At 40.8% G+C, this 23,424-nt stretch overlaps 1 protein-coding gene across 1 annotated transcript in view; it reads right to left on the bottom strand.

Annotated features, from left to right (window-relative positions):
• Positions 1-23,424, bottom strand: part of LOC140487258 (uncharacterized) — a 190,306-nt gene that overhangs the window by 78,823 nt on the left and 88,059 nt on the right. The window contains exons 10-17 of the mRNA XM_072586884.1: positions 19,580-19,754; positions 19,384-19,481; positions 18,605-18,779; positions 18,401-18,498; positions 12,517-12,691; positions 12,313-12,410; positions 6,658-6,832; positions 6,452-6,549 (exon numbers count right to left, since the gene is read on the bottom strand). Of these exons, the coding sequence (XP_072442985.1) occupies positions 6,452-6,549; positions 6,658-6,832; positions 12,313-12,410; positions 12,517-12,691; positions 18,401-18,498; positions 18,605-18,779; positions 19,384-19,481; positions 19,580-19,754 (1,092 nt within the window). The remainder of the gene's footprint in view (positions 1-6,451; positions 6,550-6,657; positions 6,833-12,312; positions 12,411-12,516; positions 12,692-18,400; positions 18,499-18,604; positions 18,780-19,383; positions 19,482-19,579; positions 19,755-23,424) is intronic.

Genomic DNA, 23,424 nt, shown 5'->3' with positions numbered 1-23,424 from the left:
TAAGACAAGAAATAAGAAGGTGGGTGAATTCTTTTTATTGTTGGTCAGGTTAGAGAGCTAAATCAAGAGTGGGGAAGTAACAGTAACAGTGGGTGGCACGGTGGCACAGTGGTTAGCACTGCTGCCTCACAGCGCCAGAGATCCGGGTTCAATTCCCGCCTCAGGTGACTAACTGTGTGGAGTTTGCACATTCTCAAAGTGTCTGCGTGGGTTTCCTCCGGGTGCTCCGGTTTCCTATCACAGTCCAAAGATGTGCAGGTCAGGTGAATTGGCCATGTTAAATTGCCCGTAGTGTTAGGTAAGGGGTAAATGTAGGGGTATGGGTGGGTTGCGCTTCGGCGGGGCGGTGTGGACTTGTTGGGCCGAAGGGCCTGTTTCCACACTGTAAATAATCTAATCTAATCTAATCTAATCTAGAAGTGATTGATAGAGTGTCTGTTCCAGGAACACAGTTCATTCTTGGGAAGGATTTAGCAGGATCCAAGTTGGGAGTGACACCCTTTGTTGTGGAGAAGCCAAAGGAAGACCAGGGAACTGAGGAGTTAAAAGAAAAATACCCTGGAAGCTTTCTACACTGTGTAGTAACAAGATCCCACTGTACTAAGTCACAGCAAGAAACAAAAACTAAAGAGAAAGACGAAGGAGTTGAGGTTCAGTTAGCTGATAGCCTGTTCGATGCAACGGTGCAGGAAAAACCTGAACAGGCAGAGGGTCAGGCAGAAGTGTTTAGTTCTGAAAGGGCTTACAACAGAAAGACGAGACAATTAAAGTATATATTGACGTATACTCAGAAAAGGAATTAGAATAGGACGGCACGGTGGCACAGTGGTTAGCACTGCTGCCTCACAGTGCCTGAGTCCTGGGTTCAATTCCCACTTCAGGCGACTGACTGTGTGGAGTTTGCACATTCTCCCCGTGTCTGCGTGGGTTTCCTCCGGATGCTCCGGTTTCCTCCCACGGTCCAAAAATGTGCAGGTTAGGTGAATTGGCCATGCTAAATTGCCCATGGTGTTAGGTGAAGGGGTAAATGTAGGGGAATAGGTCTGGGTGGGTTGCGCTTTGGAGGGTCGGTGTGGACTTGTTGGGCCGAAGGGCCTGTTTCCACACTGTAAGTAATCTAATCTATTCCTGACGGTTATTATCTTCAAGAGACAAAAATGGAGACCGTGACAGATTAGTTCAGAGGAGAAATGATTGGAAAAAACAGATTGTTTTGCCAATAGCATACAGACAGGAAGTGTTGCAGGGAGCACATGAATTACCAGTAGGTGTCATCCAGGTGTGAAGAAGACTCAGGCTAAGGTACAAAAGGACTTCTATTGGCCTGGACTGCACAAGGATTTGGCTAAATGTTGCCATACATGTAGATAAGCCAGCACCTTTGTAACCAAATCCCACATTCAAAGAACTTTTCATGCTGGTTATGATTGACTGTGTAGGACCTCTCCCTAAAACTAAAAATGGGAACCAGTACTTCCTAACCATAATGGATGTGTCATCCAGATTTCTGGAGGTAATTCCATTCCAGAGTATTAAGGCAAAAAGGGTGGTGAAAGTGTTGGTAGCTTTCTTTACCTGGTATGGGCTACCCAGGGAGATTCAGTCAGATCAAGGGTCTAATTTTACTGCTAGGCTGTTTAAGAAAGTCATTGATGGCTTAGGCAAACAGCACTTTAAATCAAGTGCATACCATCCTTAATCCCAGGGAGCTTTGGAAAGGTGCATCAGATCCTGAAGACCATGTTAACAGCATACTGTCAGGATTACCCGAATGGTTGGGATAAAGGAATCCCATTCGTATTGTTTGCCATTAGAGATGCCCCAGATTAATCTACTCAGTTTTCTCACTTTGAGTTAATATTCAGACATGAATTAAGAGGACCTTTGAAATTAATTAAAGAAAAATTGATAAGACCAAAGTCAGTAATTTCATACTTGGATTATGTATCTGAGGTGAAGGAGAGATTAAATCAGGGAGGTGAGTTAACTAAACAGCACCTGAAGAAGGTACAGCATAGAATGAAGTAGGTGGCAGATTAAAAAGTATAAAATTTGGATAATTTCCCTTGGGGATGACTTTTTAGTATTGTTACTAAGGTTTAGTGGTCGCCATCAAATTGAGAAAAAGTTGAGTCAGCTAAACTATTTGGTAAAGATGTTGGATAGAAAAAAACTGTCTCGGATATGTCATGTGAATATGTTGAAACCTTACTATGGTAGATAGGGAACTGGAGAAACAGGTGTTAGTTATTGCCCCGCAGAGTGAGAAATCAAATCCAGATGTATGGATTTTGATGTGCCTCAAAATATGTTTAATAATGAGGAAGTCCTTGAGGAGTGGGATAGAATAGTGAGCTATCTGTCTGAGGAGCAAACAACCAAGTTGAAAGGTTTGTTGCAGTAATATGAGGACATATGCAGGAATAGAATGGGGAGGACTAATACTATTGTGCATGAGGTGGAAGGAGGCAATGCTGTTCTGATAAAACAACACCCCTACAGACTTAATCCTCTCAGCGCCCACTGGTCCAGAAGGAAGTGAATGCAATGCTCAATGAAGATATCATCAAACCAAGTCAGAGTAAGTGGAGTTTGCCAATTGTGTTGGTTTTCAAACCTGACAGGACTCAACAATGTTGTGTGGGCTATCGGAAAGTCAATGCCATAACAAAATCGGTCTCAATCCAATACAAAGATTGGAGGACCGTATAAAGAAATTTGAACAAGGTACTTACATCGTGAAGCTGGACTTACTGTACGGCTATCGACAGGGACCTTTATCAGAGAAAACGAAAGAAGTATCTGTGCTTGTAACCCCAAATGGACTATATTAATTCAAAATGATGCCCTTTTGGAATGAAGAATGCATCAGCCACATTTCAAAGACTCATGAACAAAGTTGCGGCTGGATTAACAAATTGTGCAGTTTATCTGGATGATATAGTGATCTTTTGTGAGTCATGGATAGATCACATGGCATAGTTGGCAGCAAATCTGGTAACACACTTAAAGAAAACAGAATTTGCAAAGGCAGAGGTGACATTCTTGGGACATAACATTGGTTATGGAAGGTTGACCCCAAGGAATGTGACGATGAAGGCCAGCGAGGAATTACCATGGCCATTCATGAAGAAAGAATTGCTTCGTTTTTTTGGGACTAAGTGGATTCTACTGGATGTGGATTTACTAAAGAAGAATGAAAAATTTCAGTGGACAGAACAATACCAGGAGGCTTTTGAGAATTTAAAAGTAGTATTAATCACAGCACTAGTTTTTGAAAGCCTTCAACATCGTAATCGATGCTAGTGATAATGAAGTTGTATTGAATCAGATTGTAATTAGCAGTGATCTGTGAATGCAAAAGATATCAACAACACTTGAAAAAATCAGTTTGAACTGGCAATAATCAGCTTTTATTGATAATACTGCAGCAGTTTTGGTTAAAACTTGAGAGAGGGAGAGATACAAGTTGTCCTCAATTTCTCTTCCAAGTTTTGCACCTTTACAAAGAAAAGGATATTACTTATATACTTTGAAATATGCTGAGAAGTGACAGATTATGATGAAAGGTTTACCATCCATAACACTGAACTTTGCTTTATTGGTTTTTCAAAAAAAAATCAGTCAATCACGTCATTCCATAACATTGTTTCTGTGTACACTCGTTTTATTTAGGCTAAAATCTGCAGTTCAAAATATACAAGGAGCCGTTAAGGAGATTACTGAAGTTTTACCAAGGTTGCAGCCTGTCATGAATGCGGTTTCTGACCTTTTGCCACAGTCCTTTCTAACTTACTAATCTATGATTTCAGAGTTGGCCAATTTTTCCCATTATGCAATGTTACATGTTCGCCACAGTACCACACTTGAAGCTGTAATGCTACAGGAAGATGCTGATGGAATTCAACGGCCAATTGGCTACTTTTCAAAGAAACTCAACACTGGCCTTACAACATTTAATGTTTATGTGACGAACAATACGTCAGAGACGGTTGTGTACACTGACCACAATCCTCTTATGTTCTTGGAAAGATTTAAAAATGAAAATATGAGACTATTTTGTTGGAGTATTATGTTACAGACTTTTAATTTCCAAATTACAAATTTACAAATTATTCATAAAAAATGTGATAGCAGATACATTATTGTGGATTTAAAAGAAAAATTTAGATAAGATTTGACTGATTCCAATGTTACATATGTGTGTGCAGAAACTAATATGTAAAGTACAACTTAATGACCTATGTATTTCATTGTACATAGAACATAAAAAAATACAGCGCAGTACAGGCCCTTCGGCCCTCGATGTTGCGCCGACCGAAGCCTACCTAACCTACACTAGCCCAATAACCTCCATATGCTTATCCAATGCCCGCTTGAATGAGCATAAAGAGGGAGAGTCCACCACTGATACTGGCAGGGCATTCCATGAACTCACAACCTACTGAGTAAAGAATCTACCCCTAACATCTGTCCTATACCAACCTCCCCTTAATTTAAAGCTGTGTCCCCTAGTAACAGGGGATAAGAATTAGAAATAAGAATTGGGAATAAGAATTAGAAAACAACATGAAGCCATCTTTTCATTATGATGGTTCATGTTTTTCTTAAGGGGGAGGTGTTATAAAGTTGAAGGTGTGTACTGTATCTTTAAGAGAGAGTGAATGCTGCTCTGCACTGAGAGTTTACAAGCACCTGTGTATATGAGTGAACCGGAAGTGTACCGAAAAATTGAAATTATGTAACATTTGGCTGTGAAATTGATACCTGAGTTTTGGTTGCTGTTTTGACAACAATTCAAATTCAACCAGTTTAATTTATGAGAAAGTGAAGACTGCAAATGCTCTAAATCAGAGTCAAAAGGTGTGGTGTCAGAAAAGCACAGCTGGTCAGGCAGCATCCAAGGAACAGGAGATTCGACATTTCAGGCATAAGCACTTCATCAGGAATGAAGGAGTGGCCAAGGGGCTGAGAGATAAATGCAACAGCGGTGTGGCTAGGGAGAAGGTAGCTGGGAATGCAACGGTAGATGGAGCTGGGGGGTTGATGATGATAGGTCGGAAAGGAGGGTGAAGCGGATAGGTGGGAAGGAAGATAGACAGTTAGGACAATTTAAGAGGGTAGTGCTGAGTTGGAAGGTAGGCTGTGGGATAAGGTGGGGGAGGAGAAATGAAAATAAAACTGGTGAAATCTACATTGGTCCCATGTTTAAATTATGCCCCAGAATACTAAAACCCAATCAAGTTAGAATTTATGGTTTTTGCCAACATTGAACAAATAAGGTAGTCCAACGTTAGGGGGGGTATAAAATGTGGGCATTTTGAAAATTGGTCATTGAGCAACTGCCATCAAGACAGGAATGCATGGAGAGCCAACATCTTGCTCTCTAACAAATTAGGAAACACTCTAAATCAAAGGTACCCTTTCATATGAAACATACTTGCAGCAAAAAGAAAGAAAATGACCCAGGAAGAAGAAAGACACAGAAGACAACAGTGGCTATGTGGTTTTGAAATTAAGTTGATGTAATTTTAAGAAGTGTCTTATTGGAGCAGCATATTATTATAGTGATGGAGGCAGATAATAAACAGTTAAGCTTTGAGACAGCAATAGCACCCATTGAACTTTGACCAAGTTCTCAGACCAGTCTTGCTGTACCAGACTCCTGCCCTCACAGCCCACCATATCCCAACCCATTTTCAGTTCGGAGGGGTCATGACAATTTTCAATCCTTAGAATGGGGTCACAGTGGTAAAGTTTAGGAACACAGATAGAAGGGTCACCCAGGAACCATCTAGTGGTGGAGTACATGCTAAGTGGCTTCTACTAGCCAATGTTTTGCCCTTGGTATTATAAAAGTAGAAAGAAGTAATGAGGATCATTTGGTAGGAATATTTAGTCAGGGACATTGCCACCAGAACTTGAGAGTTCCCAAGAGTGGGTCATTTGCATTTTGTGCTTCTGCTGAGTTATGAAAATTAGGAAATAAAATCCTGCTGCTGAAGATGACTGTGATCCAGGTAAGTTTTCACCAGTTCGGCAAAAACTTATCTGATCGTGCTCATTACCAGTAGCAGGATTTTATTCCCTAATTTGTTGAAAACTTATTTTTGGAAAATGATTTCAACATAATTTTTGTGTGTTAAAGATCCAATAACCCTTTCTGATCCATAGATTTCATTTGTGAAGTGAAAAATTCAGCCTGAACATGATAACACCTGCAGTATCACAACTGTGACTGGGAACTGTAGGTGTTAGACTCTCATGTCTAGTCATCCTGTGGGCCAACATCCCAGTGATTTTCATTTCAGAGGTCCTCAACCTGTATTCAGTATTGCACTAAGAGGGCCTGATATCATCCCATTTAAGCAAGCCTTCAGCATTAAATATGTAGCCACAATGTGAGAGCAGACACTCAATAAACCAACTTGCACAAATGTCTAATACTCACAAAAAGACTCCGAGCAAATAAATCGTATTCTGTAATCCTCACAGGTCCCATCTTCTTGATCTGCATTTACACAACGGAAGCCAGTAGAAATGCTGCATCTGTTTAATACAGAATGACAGTGTGTAATAATTTAATGTTTAAACAAACTCATGGCTTTTAAAATGAAGTAATATTATCAAAATTGAATGGGAAGAATAATTGTTTACTCAGGGATATTGTCTCCAGAGCCAGAGACAGGAACTCCTGCTGTTGTCTCCACTTCGCAGGCAATCAGGTTACTGCAGATCTGATTAGGAAATTCTTTTCGTAGACTCACAAGATCTTCAGCGTCGCCTGTGCCCGAAGGGTCATCCCGATCAAACCATTGGGTTTTGCAGCTGCCTGAATCATGTAATGAACTTAAAGTTAACTGTGAGGAACATTGTTGAAGATGAAGTTAGAGGTTTGTATTTAATGCAAGACAAAGAGAAAAAAATATTGACAATTATTCTCTCCATGCTTGATTTAATTGAAATGCAGCTACATGGAACAATTGCTGGTTTTTGAAAAAGCCTAATGAAAAGGGATGAAACTGAAGATCTCATGTCAGAAATTCTTCCAGATTCTTGTGAGAGAAATTTTTTTGGTTTTATGTGGAAACGCAACAAGTTTAAAAAGTTAGTCTTAATGCCTCGTGTGGGGCATTTGTCATAAAGTAGATGAATTAGTCATGTAAATAGTTTTAAACAGGAATTATTGGATTATGGAGCCCTGGCTGCAGGGTGACCTGGGATAGAAACTGAACATTCAGGATTATTCAGTTTTTTGGAAGGACAGACAAAAAGGAAAAGTAGGTGAGAAAGCATTGCCAGTTAAAGACTAAACTAACAGTAGAGAGGAATGATATTAACTCGAGAGCTCAGAAACACTAAGGGGCAGAAAACAATAAGAGGGCGTTCGTATACAGACCCCAAGCTATAGTGGTTACATTAACCAAGATATAAATAGGAAATTATAATCACAAGCAGGAAGGGTAGACCTGTAATTATAACACCATAAGAAATAGGAACAGGAGTAGACTGTTCGGGCCCTCAAGCCTTCTCCTCCATTCAATAGTGTCATGCCCAGTCCAACATTCCTCATATTCACTTTCCTGTATTTTTCCCGTAACCCTTAATTCTTCAACTGAGCAAGTATCTATCTCAGCTTTAAATGTATACAAGTACCCTGACCCAGAGCTCTCTGTGGTAAGGAGTTCCAAAGACTCTCATCCCTCAGAAAAAAATGCTTTCTTAACTCTTAATTCTGAGACGGTGCTTTCTGGTCCTAGACTCTCCCATGAGGGGGGAACGTCTTTTCAGCACTTAACTCTTTAAAGAATCCTGTATGCTTCAACAAGATCCCATTCTTCTAAACTCCAAACAGAGCAGAATTCTAATCTGTTTAGGCCTTGTTCATAAGTATATCCCTCCATACCAGGGATCACCCAAGTGAACCTTCTATGACCTGCACTCAATGGAATGATATCTTTCTTTAAATAAGGGGATTGCAATAATTGCTCATTCCTGTCTGGCACAAAAATGAAATGGGAAAGATGGGCCAACAATGAAAAACAAAGGAAATTATAGTAGTAGATCCAAGGAAGGGCAGTCAAATTGGCCAAAAAAAAAGCAGGCATGAGAATTGGGAGTACTTTAGAGTTCAATAAAGGAGGACAAAGGAATTGATTAAGACAGAGAAAATTGAGTATAAGAGTAAATCTGTCAGGAAAGTACAATATGATAACTTTTATAGGTATGTGAAGAAAAAAGGATTAGTGAAAATAAATGTAGGATCCTTACAGTAACAAATGGGGGAAGTTATAATGGGTCCAAAGTTGACAGATCAATTCCATAAATGTTTTATTTCTACTGGAGAACATTGGGTTTAGTGAGGTGTAGGAACTGAACACAATCAGTATGAGTAGGAAATAATGTTGGAGAAATTGATGGGAGTAAAGGCCAATAAATCTCCAGGGCTGATTGTCTACATCCCAGAGTACTGAAGGAAGTGGCCCAAGACATAGTGGTTGCATTACTGATCATCTTTCAAGATTCTATCGACTCTGGAACAGTTCCTACACATTGGAAAGTAGCTCATGTAACTCTATTATTTATACAAAGGAGGTAGTGAGAAAACAAGGAACTGTAGTCTTGACATTCATAATAGGGAAGACGCTAGACTCTGGAAGAAAAAGTTAACAGCGCAGCACTTCAAAGCCAGTGATGGTACCAGACAGAGTCAGGATAGATTTATGAAAGGGAAATCATGCTTGACAAATCTACTGGAATGTTTTGGGAATGTGACAAGTAGAGTCAATAAGAGGTATGTGGTTAACATGGACTTTCAAAAGGGTTTCAGTAAGATCCCATATAAAAGACCAACATAGAATTATAGAATTCTTGCAGTGTAGCTGTTTGGCTCAACTGGTCTAACTGACCCTCTGAACAGCATCTCACCCAGACCCAACCCTCTACTCTATTCCTGTAACTCCACACTTCCCATGGCTAATCCACCTAACCTACACGTCCCCGGACACTATGGACAATCTACCTACCCTAAAAAATCTGTGGGAGGAATCTGTAGCATCCAGAAGAAACCCACAAAAACATGGGGAGAAGGTGCAAACTCCATACAGATAGTTGGCTGAGGGTGGAATCGAATCTGGGTTCCTGTGAGGCAGCAGTGCTAAGCACTCGGCCACCATGCCACCCATGTAAAACTAAAACACATGGGATTGAGACCGTGTACTGACATGGATAGAGAATTGGTTGGCAGTGGGATATCGCAGGGTGACAATACTCATGAATGATTTAGATGAGGGAGTTAAATATAATATCTCAAAATTTGCAGATGTGATAGAACTAGCTGGAAGGGTGAGAAGGATGTACCTTCAATGTGATTTGAACATGTTGAGTGAATGGGCAAATGTATGATAGATGAGTATAATGTGAGGTTATCTACTTTGGTAACAAAACAGGAAGGCAGATTATTATCTGAATAGCAGTAAATTGTTAAAGGGGAATAACACTTGGTGTCCTTGTACATCAGTTGCTGAAATGAAGGATGCAGGTACAGCACTTGTCCCATATCATTACATGTTATGATATTTAAAGCGCTCATCCAAATTTTTTTTTTAAAAGGTTGCTAGGTTTCCGGCTTTCACTATCTTCCCAGGAGGTGCATTCCAGATTCACAACCCTTGCTGAGTGAAAAAGTGTTTTTTTCCAAGTCTCCTCTGAATCTCCTAAAACTATGCTCTCTCGTGATTGACCCCTCAACCAAGGGAATCAAGATTTCACTCTGTCCATACCTCTCTCAATCTTACACATTTTAATCATGTCCTCCCTTAGCCTTCTTTGCTCTAAAGAAAACAATCAAAGCCTACCTAGTCTTTCCTTATAGTCCAACTTCTCCATCCCTGGCAACATCCTGGTAAACCTCCTCTAGAAGCCCCTTCAGTAGTCAGGTGAACAGAACTGCACACAGTACTTCAGCTGTGGCATAACCAACACTCTATACAACTCCAACATTACCACCTTGCTCTTATACTTTATACCACAACTGTTGAAAACAAGTGTCCCATATGCTTTCTTAACTATCCTATTCACATGTTCTGCTGACTTCAGGAATCCATGAATATTTACCTGAAGGTCCCTCTGTCCCTTTAAGGTACTCCGTATTCCACCATTCATAAAATACTCCCTCAACTTGTTGTTTCTCCCCAAGTGCAAGTTTCAAGGTTAAATATTACCTGCAACTGGTCTGAGATGGTAGAACTGACCTGTGAAGAGAGACTGATAGGACATTATTCACTAAAAGAATGAGGAAGTATCTTGAAGAAATTTTTAAAATTCTAACAGGACTAGATAGGATATTCACCATGTGCAGAGAATCCTTAACCAGGGGTCAGTCTAAGGTTACAGGGTAGGCCATTTGGGACGGGGGCAGGGTGGACACTGTCTAATCAGCCTGGACCAGGAGAAGATCTTAGACTGGATATAGCCCACCCACATAAGGGGTGAGCACTGAGCCTTTTGACAAGTCCATCAGGAAGAATGCGAGGCTGAGAGGGGTTAATATTCCAGGCAGTGCAAGTCCGCAGGTCAAAGCTTGCCCTCATGAATGACTTTGCCATTTCTTTGCTCAGATTTACCATGAATGCGCAGACTCATGAGCATCTGTGACCAGTTCAGACTAGCCTTGGGGGACAAGGTACACTGAGGCAAGTGCAAGTCCTTGTTCTTTGGGAACTGCATAGACTGATCCTTTATCCCCTTAGTTTCATGCTTGGTAGGGCAACTGCTCTGCCCAGGACCACAGAAAGTACAGAAAGTTGTGAACACAGCCCACAGTCCAAATCATCATGCAAGCCAACCTTCTGTCTATTGACTCCATCTATACTTCTTGCTGCCACAGAAAGGCAGCCAATATCATTAAAGATCCCTCCCACCTCGGCTATTAGCTCTCTCATCCTCTTCCATCAGGCAGAAGAGACAAAACCTTAAACACATATGTCAACAGATTCAAGAACAGCTTCATCCCTGCTGTTCAGACTTCTGAATAGACCTTTCAAGTTTCAAATCTATTGTTGATCTTGCTTTTTGTGCACCTTCTTTGCAAACGTGACTTGTATTCCTCACTTTGTTCAATCACCCTATGATCTTTGTACATTATAATCATGCAAAACAGAGCTTGTCACTGGAATTAGTTAATGTGACAATAATAAATCAAATCAAAATCAAAATGTGGGGGCCAGATTACCTGAAACTGCTGGGTTTTTGGTTTGGAGGCCAAGGGGTGTGAGCTCAAACTTGGGAGAAGTGTATTGCCAGGTGAGGCAGAAACTGGGCAAATGGGAAAAACTCTGGTTAAAAAATGAGGTTACTTGTGGTGTCTTAGCATGTGGTGCAGGTCTGGCCTATTCCCTGAGCCTGTGCCACAACAGTTACCTGAGCCATCTTCTATTTTACCTGGAGATTAAAGATGGACTGTGCCTGCATGGATACCATGTATAAAACTCTAGATAAGGGAGGAAGGATATAATCCATCCTCATCCTGATACCCACCTTTGTGCATGGCTGCATCAAGATGCACACAGACTCGCAATATACAAACACTAAGGTTCTACCCATCCCCAGTATTTGGAATGATGGGTCTGCCTGCAGAACACTCTAAATAGTTGGACTGTTTCCTATCACCTGTATCTCATGGAACCATATGCAAAGAACACCTTTGACCACAAGTCCAGTGGTCTGGCAGTGATCAACACATAATGCCCTCATGACCATGTGGGAGAAGGATGTCAATGTCAGTGATTCCCTGTGCCATTTGGCCCTTTTGATTCTGCTCCACCATTTAATGAGAACACAGCTGATTTAATAATCCTTCACTTCATCTTCCTGCCTTATTCTTATAATCCTTTCAGGAAAACACTATTCAGATCACAATAACTGGGTGTGAGAGAAAGAGATTCTCTTTGTCTCACCACAGATTATTTTTGCCAATTACCTTCAATATTTATTCCCTCCAGCAGCTTGAAATCATTTTCCCTTATAACTATCAAAATGCTTTCTGATTTTGAAGATCCAATAAATCTTGACTAATCAGTGTTCTGAGTGCATGTACCACTTTTAGTATTTTACTCATCCTGGGTACCTTTTGCTCAATTTCTGTCACTTTCAAAGCATTGATATCCTTTCCAAAGTGGGTTCCAAAGGCTAAACATTTGTTTATATACCTTTCAGTGTACACCAAAAATGGAATAGTGAACTTGTAAGTAGTCTTTCAAAAATGGATATTAGTGTAAACCAATCCTTCAAAATAAAAATTCCAACACTTACAAAAAGATGGTGGGCAGGTAAATTGTATTCTATAATCTTCACAGCTTCCATCATTTTGTTCAGCATTCACACAGATAAAGCCTGTAGATGTGCTGCATCTGTTTAGTGCAGAGTGGGGGGGAAAATAATCATGCAATTTAAAAAAAACTATTCATACTTTTTGAGAGAAAATAACAGATTACAATGATACGGATCAGTGTTTACTGAGGGATGTTGTCTCCAGTGCTTGAGGCTAGAATTCCTGATGTTGTCTCCACTGTACAGGCTATTGGATTTCTGCAGATCTGCCCAGGATATAGTTTTCGGAGATTCACAAGATCTTCATAATCACCATTTCCTGATGGGTTATCGTAGTCAAACCAACGGGTTTTGCAGTTGCCTGATTAAACGAATAAACAAAATCGACACTGAAAATGTTCTGAAGATAAATCTTATAGAATTACAGAAACATCCAGTGCTGGAAAATGTCACTTAGCCTGTAGTGCTTGTACTGGTTCTTTCAAAGAGGTTGTCATTCTCAGTCCCACATCTGACCATCTTACGTAAAATCATGTACTATCATGATATTACATTGTATTATTAAATTAAATTGGAGCGGGCTCAGTAAAGATTTACTGGGATATTGCCAGGAATTGAAGGTTTGATGTATAAAACTAGGCTGGATGGGCTGAGATTGTTTTCCACCGGAACATAGGAGGTTAAGGGATGAGCTTATAGGCTTATCATAGAATCCCTCTGTGTGAAAACAGGCCTTTCGGCCCATCATGTCCACACCGATGCCCAGATGAGCATTCCATCTAGACCTAACCCTATAACCCTGCATTTTCCATGACGAAACCATTGTCTACGCAGTTGGACACTATAGGCAATTTAGCCGGGCCAATCTACCCCACCTGCACACCTTTGGAGCGGGGGAGCACCTGGAGGAATCCCATTCAGACAACAGAAGAATGTGCAAACTTTACACACACAGTTGCCCAAGGCTGAAATTAAACCTGGGTTCCTTGCACTGTGAGGCAGCAGTGCTAACTGATGAGCTATCGTGTCACCCTTATAAATTCCTGAGGGGCATAGGTAAGGTGATGAACAAAGGTCTTTTCCCTAAGATGGGGGAGTTCAAAACTATGGGACATATTCTGAAGGTGAGAGGAGAAAGATTTAAAAAGGACGAGGGCCAACATTTTTATACAGAAAGTATTTAGTATATGGAATGAACTGCCAGAGGAAGTGACAGATGCAGGTACAGTTACAACATTTAAAAGTTATTTGGATGAGTTCAACAATGACCTCAGTGGTGGGAAAATAATCATGCAATAATCATGACCTCAGTGAGGGACAGGATGTACATGTATTTGAAAAGGGAAGGACTGATTAGGGATAGTCAACATGGCTTTGTGCGCGGGAAATCATGTCTCACAAACTTGATTGAGTTTTTTGAAGAAGTAACAAAGATGATTGATAAGGGCAGAGCAGTAGATATGATCTATATGGATTTCAGTAAGGTGTTCGACAAGGTTCCCCATGGGAGACTGACTAGCAAGGTTAGATCTCATGGAATACAGGGAGAACTAGCCATTTGGATACCGAAATGGCTCAAAGGTAGAAGACAGAGGGTGGTGGTGGAGGGTTGTTTTTCAGACTAGAGGCCTGGGACCAGTGGAGTGCCACAAGGATCGGTGCTGGGTCCTCCACTTTTTGTCATTTACATAAATGATTTGGATGCGAACATAAAAAGGTTTGCAGATGACACCAAAATTGGAGGTGTAGTGGACAGTGAAGAGGGTGACCTCAGATTACAACAGGATTGGGACCAAATGGGCCAATGGGCTGAGAAGTGGCAGATGGAGTTTAATTCAGATAAATGCGAGGTGTTGCATTTTGGGAAAGCAAATCTCAGCAGGACTTATACACTTCATGATAAGGTCCTAGGAAATGGTGCTGAACAAAGAGACCTTGGAGTGCAGGTTCATAGCTCCTTGAAAGTGGAGTCGCAGGTAGATAGGATAGTGAAGGAGGTGTTTGGTATGCTTTCCATTATTGGTCAGAGTTTTGAGTACAGGGGTTGGGAGGTCATGTTGCGGCTATACAGGACATTGGTTAGGCCACTGTTGGAATATTGCGTGCAATTCTGGTCTCCTTCCTATTGGGAAGATGTTATGAAAATTGGAAGGGTTCAGAAAAGATTTACAAGGAAGCTACCAGGGTTGGAGGATTTGAGCTATAGGGAGAGGCTGAACAGGCTGGGGCTGTTTTCCCTGGAATGTCGGAGGCTGAGGGTGACCTTATACAGGTTTACAAAATTATGAGGGGCATGGATAGGATAAATAGACGACGTCTTTTCACTGGGGTCGGGAAGTCCAGAACTAGAGGGCATAAATGTAGGGTGAGAGGGGAAAGATATAAAAGAGACCTAAGGGGCAACTTTTTCACGCAGAGAGTGGTACATTTATGGAATGAGCTGCCATAGGAAGTGGTGGAGGCAGGTACAATTGCAACATTTAAAAGGCATCTGGATAGGTACATGAATAGGAAGGGTTTGGAAGGATATGGGCCGGGTGCTGGCAGGTGGGACTAGATTAGGTTGGGATATCTGGTCGACATGGACAGGTTGGATCGAAGGGTCTGTTTCCATGCTGTACATCTCTATGACTCTAATCAAAAAGGTTTGGGAGGAAAATAGGCCTAATGCAAGTAGAGAGACCAGTTTAGTTTGGGAACATGGTCAGTGTGGACTAGTAGGGCTGAAAGATCTATTTCCACGCTATATGACACTATGACTCTGTGTAAGTTCTCAACCTCAATCAAGGACCTGCTGAAGTCACTTATAAAAACACTTTTTTTCCAGACAACATTCATGTGAGGTATTCACAAGGGTATCAACATCCTGTATGCCCTTGCCACACGCTTTGCTGAGCTGAATTCTTAATTAGTTGGTCACCACATGACGATGTATGACCAGTCATTCCTGCCACTGAGTGCAAGTGCTGTAGACCTTCTGTTTCACCACAGGCAACCAGAGACTACCATCCAAGTGTATAGAAATGACAAAGTCAGGGATGATATGCAGGGCAAATGGGAAACTTGAATGGAACCAGAAACACAAAGATGTGTGTCCAGAGAAATTGTAAATGCCAAAACTGAATAACTACCAATATTCAAAAGTAAATGCTCAAAAAGCATTGTTCACAGGGGTTGGAATTGGAAATGGTTGAACTCACTCTGAAGACCAGGAAATGGCTGTTATTCTTCAAGCAATTGTTGAGCTTCACTGAATCAGTGAAGGCAAAGATCAGAGGGGTCAAACTGAGATGGAAAATTAAAATGACAGGTCAGTCACCATCCTTACTTGAAACTATACAGCCATTCCTTTGCTGTTGCTGGTTCAAATCTGGGAACTCATTCCCTAATTGTGCTGTGGACGTCCCTGCACTCCAAGCTCTGCAGCAGTTCCAGAAGGCAGCTAACAACCACTTTTTCAAGACAACGAGAGATGGGAAATAAATGTTGGCTCAGCCAGCAAAACCCACATTCCTAAAATGGAAGCTGCAATGCAATTTCCTAATCTAAATTAAAAATAAAATGCATGGTGGAAATCCGATATATAAAAAAAGAAAATGCTGGAGAAACACAGCCTGTCTAGCAGCATATCTGAAGAGAATGTAGTCCATACATTTTGTGTACTAATGTAAAGGAGTCATCACATTAAGGAGTCGATGAAACTGAAATATGCACAGCAAATCATCAATATCCCCTCTCCAGTAATTGAGCAAAACTCCCCATTGACGAAGAAGGAACTTTTATTCACTCAAATTTCACCAGGAAGACAATCTCACTTGCTGCACATAACCTTCAACCAGTCATGAATCTGAAGTCACGTATTTCGCTTTTGCTGCCTGCTTAAATTTAAACAGTACTCTTCATTTTGGTAAGGTTGCCCTCAAATCAGCATAGATGATGTGCAAATATATTAAATGGTGCTTCCCAACTCTTGCCATCTGCGCCAATTCAATTTCAACCATTGTGCCACATAATTGATAGACTGGCCCACCTTATTGCCTGCTCTTGAGAGTTGCACAAAATTCTATACAATATTTCACTTTATCCTCCTTTAATCTCCCTATACAGAGCTTGCCTTTGCTTCTTCCAGCTTCGAGTTTAAGAGCCGCGAGTTTTTCTACAGCTCTACAAGTCCCTGGTGAGACCACACTTGGAATATTGTGTTCAGTTCTGGTTGCCCTACTATAGGAAAGACGGAGAGGGTGTAAAGAAGGTTTTCCAGGATGCTGCCTGGACTGGGGGACTTGCCTTATGAAGAAAAGTTGAATAAACTCGGACTTTTTTCTCTGGAGAGAAGGAGGAAGAGAGGATACCTGATCGAAGTATACAAGATAATGAGTTAAAAATCACACAACACCATGTTATAGTCTAACAGGTTTAATTGGAAGTACACTAGCTTTCGAAGCGACGCTCCTTCATCAGGTGATAGTGGAGGGCTCGATCATAACACAGAATTTATAGCAAAAATTTTAACTTTGTACACCCCAGTCCAACACCGGCATCTCCAAATCAAGATAATGAGCGGAATAGATAGAGTCAATAGCCAGAGACTTTTCCCCAGGGCAGGACTGACTGGTACGAGGAGTCATAGTTTGAAGATATTAGGAGGAAGGTATAAAGGAGACGTCAGAGGTAGGTTCTTTACGAAGAGAGTTGTGAATGCATGGCATGCGTTGCCAGCGGTGGTGGTGGAAGCAGAGTCATTGGGGACATTTAAGCGACGCTGGACATGCATATGGATAGCAGTGAATTGAGGGTGCATAGTTTAAGTTATTATGTTTTACATTAGGATTAAACCTCGGCACAACATCGTGGGCCAAAGGGCCTGTTCTGTGCAGTACCTTTCTATGTTCTATGTACTCAGCCAGCTCAAGGATTGCAATGGTTCAAGTCAGAAGTCACATGACACCGGGTGCATTTCCCTTCACCTCATCTGACGAAGGAGCAGTGCTCCAAAAGCTTGTGATTTCAAATAAACTTGGTGTCACATAACTTCTGACTTAGTCCACTCCGGTCCAATACTGGCATCTCCACATCATGGTTTAAGATGACAGCGCACCACTACTTTCTCCAGGGTTATTACGGTTGGACAATAAATGCTGGCCCAGCTCATGGCACCCACATATTCTTGAATGAATAATAAAAGAAAAATGTCTGATCCCAGTAAATGACAATGTTCAGAGTCATGTTGCAATCCATTTTTCCTAGTGGAACATTTTGTATTGACACAAATAAAAGTTTTGACAGTAATATAACCAAAGAAAAGGTGTTTTCTGGTATAGTACGTGCTGAGAAAAGAAGAGATATTTTGTTAAAGCTTTTTGTCTTGTGCTTATCAATATCAATTTAAATGAAAAAAGATATTTACATTCAATGCAATGGCCTCTGGTTGGCAGATATTTTTGTCAAGGTGAATACAGATAAATAATATGAAGTGTGGCAGCTTGTTTGCAGATAAGTATGAGAGAATACATATTCATAGCATTGATCAGATTAAGGCATGGGGCCAGTGGATTTACATCAATATTTCTAATGTACTCAAGGGTTCCAAAGACCTGGAAATAGTGACATCCACACCTTTATTACTTCAAAAGAAATAACTCCTGTTTGGACAGCTTGTCTTTTGAAAGTTCATCAGATACTGGTGAGTGTCATTTCATTCCCAAAGGATGATACTTTCTTTGAACCCAATGCCTCTTGTAATACGATAAAGAATTGTGATTAGAAACTCTGAACACGGAGTCCTTTCTGTTCTCTCATTAGATGTTCATGAATTTTGCAGACTGCTGACAAGACCAGTTTTTGCAGCATCTTCAATTGCCCTTGCAAGTGATGTTTGCTAACGTAGATGCTCAAAGTTGCTGAGCACTTTTACTAACAAGGTTCTCAATACTGAATATTTCAACAATTTACCAAGGGCCTGAAATCATCTTCATTTTTAAAAGAAAAACATCAGTGAATGTGCAACTATTGTTACAAATTAGAATCTAACAGTCAATAAATCAACTTCTGACAATTCTTCACCACTTACAAAAAGACTCAGGGCAGGTAAATCTTATTCTGTAATCTTCACAGCTCCCATCATTCTGCTCTGCATTCACACAGGCAAATCCTGTTGAAACATTGCACCTGTTCAATATAGAATAGCAGGATGTGATAATATAATCTCCAAAACAATTCATGCTATCTGAAATGGTGACAACACCAAAATAGGATAACAGCAATTAATATTTACTCAGGAATGTTGTCTCCAGTGCTCGAGGCTGGAACCCTTGATACTGTCTCCACTTCGCAGGTTATTGGGTTACTGCAGATTTGCTTGGGAAATTCTTTTAGCAGATTGGCAAGATCTTCAGAATCACCACTGCCTGATGGATTATCACGGTCAAACCACTGGGTCTTGCACTTGCCTGATTCATGCAACAAACAAACAAACAAACAAACAATGGAATGTTTTAAAGACATGTTTAATTTAATAGACAACACATAGAAAAAGTACCAACAATTTGTCCTTTCTCTGCTGAAGACCAAGTTAAAATGAAAGTATTTTGTTATTGATTTCAACCTTTGGTTGCTCAGAGAGTCTAGTTTAAATGGGTAAAATTGTAGTATCAGAAATCTTTCCTGACTCCTGTTAAAGAGTTTTGTGTCCTTCCTTGACTGGAGGTTAATGCTGTTTTGGGCACTGAATGATTCCTTTTAGGTTTCACATCCAGGATTAGCATCAGCAACGCTAAAGACATTAGCAGATTATATTGGATAAGAATTGACACCCTATTTGTTCCCACCCAAAATGTGACATTTGCATCTTCAAAGTTAATCCTCCTGCAGTGGTTCAATATATCAGTACACTGTAACATGAAAGTCCTTGTACAATATTATACAAGCTGGTTCAATTCTGATCAGACACTGAAATTAAACGATTTCAAAATACAGTTTTGATTGTTCAAATCTATTCCAAATTGGAAGCTAAGAATGAATAAAATCAACTTCTTACAAATGTCCAAAACTTACAGAAAGGCACGGGGCAGGTAAATCGTACCCTGTAATCTTCACAGCTCCCATCCTCTTGCTCTGCATTCACACAGGCAAATCCAGTTGAAGTGCTGCACCTGTTTAATACAGAATAGGGGCATGTGTTAATATAATGTTTAAATCAATCAAAATGAACTAATGGTATCAAAATACGATGAGAGGGATCATTATTTACTCAGGGATGTTATCGCCGGTGTTTGAAGCTGGAATTCCTGTTGTTGTCTCCACTTCACAGGCAGTCGGGTTACTGCAAATCTGATTGGGATATTCTTTTCGCAGATTCTCAAGATCTTCATAGTCACCAGTTACCGACGGGTTATCACGATCAAACCACTGGGTTTTGCAGTTGCCTAAATCATGCAAACTATATGTTATTTACGCGAGTTCTAAACATGCATATAAAAGATATGACACGCTAAATGCAGCAAAATAACTTTAACATTTGCCTACTGAAGATCACCCAGCAGAACAAACTTACACAGAATTCAAGAAGTGAGAGAATCTAATAGAGGAGCAAACCGTGCAACAAGGATCGGTGCTGGGTACACTGCTTTTTGTCATTTATATAAACGATTTGAACATAGGAGGTATAGTTAGTACGTTTACAGATGACACCAAAATTGTGGTGGACAGCAAAGAAGAGGACCTGAAAGTACAACGGAATCTTGATCAGATGGGCCAATGGATTGAGAAGTGGGTAGATAGAGTTTAGATAAATGTCAGGCGCTGCATTTTAGAAAGGCAAATAAGGGCAGGACTTATACACTTAATGGTAAGGTCCTGGGGAATGTTGCTGAACAAAGAGACCTTGGAGTGCAGGTTCATATTTCCTTGAAAGTAGAATCTCAGGTAGGTAGGATAGTGAAGGCAGCGTTTGCAATGCTTTCCTTTCTTGGTCAGAGCATTGAGTAGAGAAGTTGAACGGTCATGTTATGCTGTACGGGATATTAGTTAGGGCACTTTTGGAATATTGCGTGCAATTCTGGTTTCCTTCCTATCAGAAGGATGTTGTGAAACTTGAAAGGGTTCAGAAAGGATTTACAAGGATGTTACCAGGGTTGGAGGGTTTGAACTACAGGGGGAGGTTGAATAGGCTGGGACTGCTTTCCTGGAGTGTAGGAGGCTGAGGGGTGACCTTATAGAGGTTTATAAAATCATGAACAGCATGGATAGGGTAAATAAACAAGGTGTTTTCCCTAAGGTAGGGGAGTTCAGAACTAGAGGGCATAGGTTTAAGGTGAGAGAGGAAAGATTCAAAAGGGACCTGAGGGGCAACTTATTCATGCAGAGGGTGGTGTGTGTATGGAATGAGCTGCCAGAGGAAGTGATGGAGGCTGGCACAATTACAACATTTAAAAGGCATCTGGATGAGTATATGAATAGGAAGGGTTGAGAGGGAAATGGGCCAGGTGCTGGCAAATGGGACTATATTAATTTAGGATGTCTGGTCAGCATGGACAAGTTGGACCAAAGGGCCTGTTTCCGTGCTGTATATCTCTATGACTCTAAGACTCTAAGAATGATAGGAATCATTTCTAATTTCTGTATACAATCCTTGGGAGACAAATTCAAGCATTTTTCACATTCACTTGTTTTTCTCAGGTCTGATGTATTCAGGGATCAAAGGCACACCATATTATATGTTCATTTGGCAGATATCATTACTGAAACAGGAGGGGATCCTGTGCTGCATTAGTAACATTCTTATCTTGAGTTGAGGAGACCCATGTTAAAGTCTCATCTACTCTAGAGATTTATAATAGGAGAAAAGGAATTTGTGGAATGTCTATGAGATGGTTACTTTGAGCAATTTGTGCTAGACCCTGTTAGGGAGCAGGCAATTCTGGGTTTGGTAATGTGTATTGAGGCAGACTTGCTTAGGGAGGTAAAGGAACACCTAAGGGCAGTAATCATAATGTGACAGAATTCACATTGCATTTGGGAGAGAAAAGTTGAAATCAGATGTGACAGTATTACGTTCCAGTAAAGATAACTACAAAGATATGAGGGAGCAGCTGGCCAGAGTTGACTGGAGGGGAACCTAGTCGGGAAAATGTTGTAGCAGCAAAGACAGGAGTTTCTGGGGGTAATTTGGAAGGCATAGCATAAATTCATTCCAAGGAAGAAGAAACATACTAAGGGGGATAAGGCAAACATTGCTGACAAGCGAAATCAGAGACAGCAAAAAAAGCAAAAGAATGTGGTGAAGATTAGTGACAAGTCTTTAAAAGGCAGCAAAGGGTAACTAAAAAAAGCATTGGGTTGGTGGGGGTGGGGCAAGATGAAATTTGAGGGTAAATGAGCTAGTAATATAACAGGATTTCAAGAGTCTTTTTTAAACATCTGAAGATAACAGAGAGGCATTGAATCACTGAAAAATAAGGCTGGAGAAGCAGTAATGGGAACAATGGCAGAGGAACAGAATAGGCATTTTGCACCAGTTTTTACATGGGTAGACACCAGCAACGTACAAGAACTTCAAGAGAGTCAGGAGGCAGAAGTCAGCATTGTATTCATCACTAAGAAGGTGGTGCTGGAGAAGCTGAAAAGTCTGAAGATGGATAAATCACAGGACTAGATGGACTATACCCCAGACATCTGAAAGAGACAGCTGAGGAGATCGTAAAAACACTGATAGCGATCTTTCAGGAATCACTGGAGTTGGGGCGGGATGTGGAGGACTGGAAAATGGCTAATCTAACACACCATTTTAAGAAGTGAGGGAAGCAGAAGACAGGAAACTATAGGCCAGTTATCCTGACATTGGTTGTTGGTAAGATTTTAGGGGCCAATATTAAGCACAAGATTACGGAGTATTTGGAAGGACATAGTTAAAAAAAAAAGGCCGAGTCAGCATATCTCATCAAGGAAAGGTCATGCCTGACAAATCTGTTAGAGCTTTTTGAGGAGGTAACGAGCAAGTTAGACAAAGGAAAGCCAGTACACATGATCGACTTGGATTTCCAGAAGGCCTTTGGTAAGTTCAAAGGAGGCTGCTAAATAAGAGAAAAGCCCATGGGTGTTAGGGGCAAGGTACTTGCATTGACAGAGGATTGCCTGACTGTCAGAAGGCAGAGAGTAGGGACGAAGGGGTATTTTTCAGGATGGAGGTTGGTGACCATTGGAATTCCACTGGGTCCATGTTGGGACCACAGCTATTCATGTTATACATTAACAATCTGAAAGAAGGAACTGAGGGCATTGTCACTAAATTTCCAGATGACACAAAAGATGGGTGGAGGGACAGGCAAAGGAGACATTGACAAAGCAAGGAGACTGCATAAGCACCTAGACAGGCAGGAGGCGAAGGTATGGCTGATGGGATACAATGTGGAAAAGTGTGAGGTTATACACTTTGTTAGGGAAGAATAGAAACACAAGACTATTTTCTAAAGCAGGAAAGGCTTAATAAATCTGAAGCACAAAGTGACTTGGGAGTGCTAGTTCAGGATTTTCTTAAGGTTAAATGCAGGTTCAGGTAGCAGTTAAGGCGGCAAATGAAATGTTAGCATTCATTTCAAAAGTGCTAGAATATAAGAGCATAAATATACTGCTGAGGCTATAAAAGGTTTTGGTCAGTCTGTATTTGGAATATTATGAACTGTTTTTGGCACTGTATCTAATGAAGGTAGTGTTGGCATTGGAGGGAATCCAGAGGAGGTTTACAAAAATGATATGGAGATAAAGGGCTTGTTAAGAAACAGTTGAGACTCTGGGTCTGTACTCCAAGGAGTATAAAGGTCGGTGGGGGGCGCAATCTCATTGAAACATACAGTATATTGAGAGGCCAGGGTAGAGTGCAAAGAGAACGATCTTTCCACTTGTCAGCGAGACTAGGTCCTGAGGGAATAGCCTCAGAGTGAAGAGACAACACTTTATAGCTGAGATGAGGAGGAATTTCTTCAGCCAAAAAGTAATTATTCAGTGGAACTCACTGCCACACAAGGCTGTGGAGGCCATGTCATTGAGTGTATTTAAGACAGCAACAGGTAGGTTCTTGATTGGTAAAGGGACCAAGGA

This window comes from Chiloscyllium punctatum, chromosome 16 (genome assembly GCF_047496795.1).
Source record: "Chiloscyllium punctatum isolate Juve2018m chromosome 16, sChiPun1.3, whole genome shotgun sequence".
In the NCBI taxonomy this organism is placed as follows: Eukaryota; Metazoa; Chordata; class Chondrichthyes; order Orectolobiformes; family Hemiscylliidae; genus Chiloscyllium; species Chiloscyllium punctatum.
The sequence above is the reverse complement of the archived record's forward strand: the minus strand, read 5'-3'. Positions and strand labels throughout refer to the sequence as shown.